The sequence below is a fragment of the Hemicordylus capensis genome, chromosome 4 (genome assembly GCF_027244095.1).
Source record: "Hemicordylus capensis ecotype Gifberg chromosome 4, rHemCap1.1.pri, whole genome shotgun sequence".
Classification (NCBI taxonomy): Eukaryota; Metazoa; Chordata; class Lepidosauria; order Squamata; family Cordylidae; genus Hemicordylus; species Hemicordylus capensis.
Window position 1 is genome coordinate 181757637 of NC_069660.1, and position 8993 is coordinate 181766629.

The following is an 8993-nucleotide window of genomic DNA, read 5'->3' on the forward strand; positions in this document are numbered from 1 at the left end:
CGTGTTTTCAAGAGATGGGGAAGTATATAAGAATTAACATTATGTGATATTTCTCTACAGCATTAAGATATCACAATGATACATATGGCATGATTATCCTTTTGTAATTCTCAGACAGTTCAGCCCATATCCATTTGGGATAGGAGAGGAAAATTCAAAATATAATGCAATTCATATCTTGAGACCCCTATTGTAATTTAGCGGTTTTTACTAATATGGGGCAGCTAGAGTTACAATATTTTTTCCTCTGATATCTGTATATGAAGCATCACTGGAGCTAGTTCCTCGCCACCAATGGTATGAGGTCAGTTTTCTTTCTGCGACACATACAGCAAGAAACGAAACTGAATATTACTTGCCAATGTGTAACTGGGCAACTTATATAAGCAGCTCGTTACATGAGCATTCTTTTTCCTTGAGCACCTGGGTTATAAGGTTAAGATAAAATTCTTATTTCTGTTAAATCATGGAGGGCAGTGAAGACTAATTAGGAATGCTGTAAAGTACTCTAAAAATATAACCATATAAAATATTTAAAATCCCTACAGCTCAAAGGAAGGAGTAGTGGAGCACAGAGGATAACTGCTTACAATAGTTCTTCAGCAAAAAGGTTATCTCCAATAACTGCTCCCAAAACACTGTGCAAAAATCACTGATGAGCCAAGATTGGCTTTCAGACAGTGTTCCCCACACACTTACTCCTATACTAAGCCATACCTACTAGTGCAATGCCTTTTAAAACAATTCAGTAGTGTTCCTAGAAACTCATGAGGTCTCTCAGTAAAAGACCAGCTTCCCAGAAAGACAGCTGTGGACAAGAGTGGTTGTGTTCTGGGCTTTACTGGTGCCCCAGGAAAACCAAGTAAGTAACGTGAGAATGCACCTCAGAATCCGTTGAGCTCTGCAGGGCCTACTTGGCAGAAAAGTTAACTTTGAAAGGGTTCCCTGTTCAAACACTCAATGTATTTGCAGATATTCAAAAGACATTTCCCAACTTGCTCAAGGATCTGGAATGCAACTTCTTAGTCTCTGGATAGCATGGATTGCATCAGGTAGCATAAAGTAGTCTTCATATCCCTTTCAGTACTTCAGTTCTGAGATTTTAATTCTAAATTGTTTCATTATTAACCATACAAGTTTAAGAACCATTAAGACAGTGTAAGTATGACATGCGGCCTTCAGCATAGGTATGGAAATTCCATGTTAAAGAACACAAGATTAAAGAAAAAGAGATCACTCACAGTGTATTTTAAATATTTATTTAATACTACAACACAGAAAGGTTGACAACTCTGCAGGACATAAGACAATTCACTTCAGTGATGATGCTTCTGCTTAAACTGAAGTCCACAGTAGCCACATGTTCCCGTTTTTGTATCTTTGTCCTGCAAAAAAAAAAAAGGGAAAAAAAGGACAGTACACAAGTACAATTTTATCTCATTGCTGTTAAGTATGGGTATGTTCCACTTATTTCATTACAAATAACCGCCCTGAGCCATTCTGTAAAGGCGGTCTAAAAATCAAATAAATACATAAATACATAAATATATTCGTCTATTCACTTATAAAGTGCATAATTCTACTTTCAAAGTTGAGAGGCAGATCTATCCCACTCATGTTTATTCAGAAGTTAGTGGATTTCTATGGAAAGTAAACCTTGGCAAGTTTGTACTTGGGAGCAAGTTCGACAGAATGTAACACAACTTAGTTCTTAGTACACATGGATAGTTCTGTGCAGCACAAGTAGCTTTCTCATCAGTTTAGAATATCAGTAAGTATTTTCCCTTTTCCAATAATATCAGATATTCAGATTCAACAGGAAACTGGGGGGAAGATGAGTTCTAACGAGCTATTTTCAAGGAAGAACAAATGATACTTTTGAACTTCAAAAAATAGGAGGGAAGGTCCTCCATCTCCTAAAAATGCAAACAGATAGCTGACCTAAATTATACAGTTTTCCATATGGATTGCAAGTTAAAGTGCAGATGCTGTGAGAAGCAGCAACATCCCTTAGGACTTTGACCAACACAGTAATCGCACACACAGGGTGGGGTGACCTCAACAAGTGGAATTTCAAAGTGCTCTGTGCAACCCAAAAATATACCCTTAAGGGTCATGTAGCCCACAGGGACATGTTTCCACATGGCACATAGCGCTTCTGGGGAAGAGGAAGTAATCAAAATCCTCCCCCATCTCCATGTGAGCACTGGTGCTGGTAAGTTGGGAACTCATCAGAATCATCATTTCTCACATAGCACTGGTGCTTCCTTAGTCTCTGTGTCAGCAACTGATATTACTCAAACACACCTAAAACAAGTGCCCATTATTAGCATTCCAGCAACTTCTATCAAATTTCTTTTTCTGGCCAATTTGCTTCTACTTCCCTCCACCCATCATGAAGGATACAATTAAGCCACAAAAAAGTGACAAGACTTCAGAGCTTTGTTAGCCAACTAATAAGATATAAGCTATTAAAATAAAACAGTCAACTCAAAAATACATTCTGCAAAAGATCTGAATTTAAAGGTAAGCTGCTCTAATAAGCAATAATTAAAGTGAAATCATGAGAATCAAGATTGACGTTAATGTAGGCTTATTGAAGAACAACCAACATGAAGAATGAACCATTAATTGACTTAAGAGAAAAAATTAGGGGTGTGTGTGTGGGGGGGGGGGTTAAATACACAGAATATACCCTGTCTCCAAAACATCATACAAATATAGTTCTACAATTAAGAACACCATTTAAACTATCATCTAAAAATGGGCCTGCGCAGCTTGTGATCCACAAAACTGGATGTAGCTCACCAGCTGTGAAGTGTAACCTGCCAAGTGGCTTGACATCTTCTAATTTTTCAGTTCCATGCAGGCAGCAAATAGGTGCTTGGCAAGCTTCTGGAGGGGCCCCATACAACACTGGTAGACTGCATAGGTGGGTCTCATTGTGTAGGCCTAGTCACATGTTCTTTCCCAAATAGATAAAGGGTGCAATTCAGGAGGACACCAGTAAGTAGGAACACACAGGGTAGGTTAAGTTACATTACCAGGTTTATATACACTTTAGGATGACCCAGAGCTCCACCACCACCATCGCAGGATATGACTCTGCTTTCAACTTCGCTCACAGGCTGCTCAGCAATCAAATCAATGGCAAAGCTTTCATTCAGCTGAAATAGTAAAATTGAGAAGTTTTCAGTGCCTCCACCAGCGACCAAGTCATAGCTTTGCTTTAGCAACAGTGGTTTTTGCTACCACAGCTAGTGCAGAATCCTGTGACTGAAACAGGGCACACAAACTAGCTCTGCCTGTGATGATGTATCTATTTTAAACTCGAAAGCTTTCTTTTGACCTCTTCACTTCTTTCCTGCCCTTGTTAATACTGCATGTCACTTTTAACCCACAGAGGGGGCAGCAGCAGCACTATGTTAAGCCTCTAGTGTAAGGATGAATTGTGTCCTTCCTAGAATACTTCCCAAGATGACAGATTAAAGAATGTAGGCCACAAAGTATCAAAAGGAACCAACTTTATTCTTCTTAGAAGAGTTCTAAAATACAAACATTATATTGCCGAGTTCAAATACAGTGGTTATTGTCGAGCACTGAATTAAACTGGTACAGGATTGAATTTTCACTACGGTTATAAATATCAGTGGACACTATTACCAAAACAGGCAAATAAAGACATAAGAACGAAACGCAGCTACTGACCAACAGGAAGTCTACATGCAATTCAGTACATACAACAATTTTGAGTGACAACTCTTCCAAAGCTTTTTTAAAATTTCCACACAGTTGCAAAATACATTATTTCAATCACATTTATGTCTTAACATAAATAAAAAACCACGCATTATCTCATGTTATATCAAACTTTCAAATTTAAGTACTATTCCTATCTAGGGAAAGATTGCTCAGATATTGAAAGCAATTTTCACCTTATAATTAATCCTTATAATACTGTATACACAATAAGGATGTGCATGAACCAGATCTAGGCCGGTTCAATGGTGGCGCAGTTACCTTTAAGGAGTGGGGAGGCTGATCTTACACCACCACCACCCTGCCGCATTTCCCCCACCGGTGCTGTGATAAAAATCACTGGTGCAGGGCGGTAGCATACCTCCTTGCCGCCCCGGTCAGCGTCCTCCTGGAAGTGACCGGTGCGTGTGTGCATGTCCAATTTTTGTCACAGCGCTGGTGGGGGAAATGCAGCCAAGTGGGTGGGTGAAGAGCACCCTCCCCACTCCTTAAAAAGGTAAAACCGTCGGCCAAACGCTGGACCTTCCAAACCAGTTTGGTGATCCGTAAAAGGACCGCCAAACCAGTTCATGCACATCCCTAATACACAAGTGAGGCGATCCAGTTTAAAGCAAGACAACATAAAATGTTAACACAACAAACGTAAGTTTTTCTTCTATGTACTATGTCATGTTTTAGTGGGGTCTAAGTGAATAAACTACAGGTTTCAAGACACCAGAGCAGTGTCATTAATGTTCATCATCTATGACAAAGGGGGAAATGTCAACATATCAATTTTTTTGCATAACCTACAAAAGATCTGAGCAAAGCATGTAACTAATTTGTGCAAATCCATCACAATTTGACAAGGCTGGTTTCAATTAAAAAATTTTTAAACTGGATTGTAGATTAACATGTTCACTGTCTACTCATATTACTATGAACTTCCATAAATGAGTCACTTTCAGAGGGGAGCTATGTTAGTTTCCTTTGGCAAACAAAAGGGACTTGAGGCACTTTAAAACATTTTAACTTTCATGGACTGTCAACTTCATCAGATGCAAGAACTATTATCTTCATCACTTACTGCAGGTATGAACCATCCTGAGTTTATATACACTTAAGCTTTACATAGAATTGTCACAAAGTGTACCTTTTGCATTTCCAAATCATCTGGCCCCACTGTTTACAATTTTTCCTGTATCTGTGCATCTGAATTAAAAAAACCAGTTATTTCCCCATCTCTGAACACCTTTGCCACTAACCACAGAAAATAAAGAATACCTCTTTTTGACGCCCAGAAAATCGAATCCTTCTGTAGTCATATTCCTCATAAACCTGAAATAAAATTTAAAAAATACAGTGACCACATGCAGAAAAGATCTTTCATTGCAACTGCAAGGAGTTTGAAACAGAGGAGGGGAGAAAGGGGCAAGAACATGTAAGTAATCTGGGAGTTATAATTCTCCCCTAAAGGGGAAACACACCAAGACACTTTAGGAAAGTGAAATATGCATCATACTGAGGCTATACTCAGGACTGGATGGACGGGCAGGCAGCTACCAACCTTCAACTACCTTCCCCAAAGATTATGGTTTACTTTTTCTTCAGTAGATTGCTGCACGCCTACACAATCCATGCTTCACGGAGCAGTGTGGATCTCTGGAGGCAGGACTCATTGTCCCGGCCTCCAGGAATCCCATAATGCATTGCATGATGAGTGTGGTGCATTGGGGATTCCCCTTGGAGTCAGGCGCCTGTGCATGCCTGGGCTGTGTTCAGCGTACACATGATTCCAGATCCGGGGTAAAGGGTGCACTTGCACCTTTTAACCCAGATAAAAGCCTGGGTATAAAACCTGGTTTTGTGGAGGAAGCAACAACGGGATCGGGCTCAATCCCAGTGCTACAAAGAAGCAGCCCTATCCAGGTAGGGCTTCTCTAACCTAGGTAGGGCTACTCATGCACATAGCCTTACTGACTTATGAAAACTAAACTTTAAGCATTTTAAGAACAGAAAGTGCATTACATACAATTAAGCACGTAAAATAACATTTCCTGTTATATTTACAGAGGGAAAAATACATACTATTTTGTTTTTATTCAAACAATTACAAATATTCCAAATAAGAATAAGTTTCAAGCTGCTATGGTAGTTCAGCATATCTATTTATCAAGTGGCAAACAGGATAAAAACAAAGTAGCGCACAGAGCTTAACATTATCATGCAGAGCTTAACATTATCATGTTTCTTTATTAGAAGAAACTGATGTTTCTGAAATGCCTTATAATACAATTCCATCTATTGTTACAAGAGAAAATATTCCAAAAAGGTTTGTGCCTTGCCCTACCTCATTTTGGCTTGGGGGTGGGGATGGGTGGGTGAGCACAACACCTTTTCTTGCCACACCTTCCAATTTCTAAATAGGCATAAAGCTGCAATCCTAAATCCCACTGGAGTCTGTGACTGTGTTTAAAAGTAGGCTGAAAGGGCGAATGTCTTTACTGACAAAAAAAAGTTAAAATAAAATTTGTTCTTAGAATATAATCTCAACGATACAATTAAAGTCCACACTGTGAGTCACTCTATGCATTATAATTTAGTGTATGTAATGAAATACATTAGCTAACCTTTTAAAGATCAAAGGTGCATATAACTGGAATGTTAGTCATCCCCCTACCATCAACTCAGGGAGTTCATATTTGCCATTGCTGTTATGCAGTTTATTTTGTTGTTGCAATTGTTTCAGACTTTGCTGTAAGCTGCCTTAAATGGGACCAAAAGGGTCAGGGGGATAAAAGTTTAAAATTAACTGCATAAATACAAGACATACTGCTCAGAACATCACTTACCATTCTCAATCTCACCTCTCCCTCAAACTTGCTTACACGAAGTCAGACAAAACCAAATACAGAGGAGCAAGCAAGAAAGAAAATAGCCATTCAGCACGTAGAGAGGGAGGCTTATGAATGATGAGCAAAATTTAGTTCATATTACACTAATTAGATGAATAAAATGAAACATCTCAGTAGTAGGACTAGGGGAGAAGTTTCCAAGTATTCTAAGCATTAGAATACAGTAGTTTTTAGATCCCCAGGCAAAATAGGTGCCTGGGATGTTTCCAGCCCTGCATACAGTTCACACTCTTCTATTAATTATAACTATCATTATAATTTTTAGGGATGTGATACAGAAGTATGAGAAGTTACTTCCAGTCTAATCTACAGACTTCAAAAAGAGCCTTAAAATCCACCCTAAGGTACAGAAAGATGACCAAACTAAGAGGGTGACCTGATGCAGCAGGGCTCATACCACGATTTCTGTGTATCAGTCCTGGTGGCTCAGGGATCCAGTATCTACTTTTCATTACTCAGTGACATTTGTTAATTGCATTGTGTCCACAATTTAAAAAAACCCACGTTTAACTCACATCCTACTCAACCAAGATTAAGCACTTTTAGATCCAACTGGAGATAGAATTACACTCATACTTGAACGTCTCATGTCATGCATTGCTGGTCAAGTGCTTTTTACCCTACCCATTACAGCTAAAACCCACTTTTGAAAACTATTAACCAGAACAGTGAAAGCCCAGACCGCACCATCAACGCCTAAAGACACCAACAACTTGAGAAAGTTATCCTGTTTTTATTAGTTTGTATTTTTCTTTTCTTTTTTTTCTAATTGTACACCATCTTGAGTGGCAGAAAAATGAGTACATAACATAGGTTCTCAAAGAGTGCCGAATAAGCAAAAACCAGCAGCTGTATCGGAAGCGGGGAGGGGGATAACCAGAGGGACCGAGGGGGGGCGGGGGCTGCTCCCAGCTGCGCTCTTCCAAGGCTCTTCCAACAGGCAACCCAACAGAAGCTGCCCAGCCAAGCCCGCCTCTCCGCTCCACCTGCCCGCCTGGGGAGGAGAAAATTATTACCTGCCCCGTGTGAGTCACTTTCTCGCCGGTCGGAGATGTCGCAGAGCCGTAGCTTCGCCCCAGTGTGGAGGGCCCGGAGAGGAGAGCCGCTCTGCCGCGCGTCAAAATGAAGCCCGCGCGCAGCACCCCTGGCAAGGACAGAGCGGGCGCCGCCATATCGGGGATGCTCAACAAGCCCCTCCCCTTTTCCTGCGCACGCGCGTTCTGAAGAGGACTTGAAAACGACGCTCGCTTTCAAGCGACACCAACAGCCCCCACCTCCCAGGGTAAACAGCGTCTGACGTAGCACCTTTGGAGGAGAAACGTAATGACGTAAATTGTGTCGAACAGGTTGCGCGGTTGATTATTCGCCGTCGCTGTAGCCGGCGTCATTTTGCACTCTTCCAGCCTGGACAAACCAGTTGGTGACGTTCGTGTTCTTTGACTGGGCAGTGCTGATCCCAAGGTAGGGGATGTAACTGATGGTAGGAGTTAGCGGTAGGGAGATGAAGCTGCGGTTTCAGCTAGTTGGCTTGGCTGAGGTTAAACGATCAAATCTGCAGATATGCGTCGGGTTCGAGAGTTGCACCGCTAACGTGCTGGTGACTTGCGCATGCGCCAGCGGCGATGGGAAAGGAGGCGGTAGAGGAAAGCTCGGAAGTTGAGTGTTGGCGCATGCGCTTGGAGCTCATGGCAAAGTTCGACTCCCCCAACCCCAACTCATCTTGTGAAGAGTTTTGTGCACAAAGCTGGAGCAAAATTGTAGCCCCGCGTTGTACATGTGTATCTGGAAGTAAATGCTACCAAGTTCAGTGGGATTTATTTTCATGTCAACGTGCATAGGGTTGCAGCCTTGTGGCCGAGTCCTACTCAACATTTACTGGAACACAGCCTCACCAAGTTCAGTGGAACTTACTCCCAGAGGGGTTGTAATTGCATATAGGATTGCAGCCTTTAGTTGATCGATTTGTGATTGGCTTTATCTTCTGTCTCTTTCTCTCCCCTCAGCTTGTACACAATGGCTTCTCTGCTCCTGCAGAATGTCGGGGTTGCTGCCAGGCTCTCAGCTCGCTTCCTGAACTGCAGCGCAGGCCCCCGCTCCTTCTTCTCCTCCTGGCTGCTGGGACGCACACAGCTCAGCCGCCCGTCGCAAGCTGTAACTGCCACCCAGCCGCATGGCACGGATCTGCTACCCTTTCTCACAAGTGGCCCACTTTCCAGCCTGCAGCATGTTGCTGGCATGAAATGCAAAGTGGTCCTCAGAAAGCGCTGCAAGGACTGTTTCATTGTCCGCAGGCGAGGCCGGTTATACGTGTACTGTAAAACTCACCCTAGACACAAGCAG

General features: G+C 41.8%; 1 protein-coding gene across 1 annotated transcript; it reads right to left on the reverse strand.

The window, feature by feature from the left end:
• Positions 1-1243: 1243 nt before the first annotated feature.
• Positions 1244-7919, reverse strand: NDUFS6 (NADH:ubiquinone oxidoreductase subunit S6). Its single transcript, XM_053249622.1, has 4 exons — positions 7670-7919; positions 5023-5076; positions 3045-3167; positions 1244-1385 (listed from the first exon to the last, which is right to left on the reverse strand). The coding sequence occupies exons 1-4, from the start codon at positions 7823-7825 to the stop codon at positions 1317-1319; spliced, it is 402 nt and encodes a 133-aa protein (XP_053105597.1). The 5' UTR covers positions 7826-7919; the 3' UTR covers positions 1244-1316.
• Positions 7920-8993: the final 1074 nt, after the last annotated feature.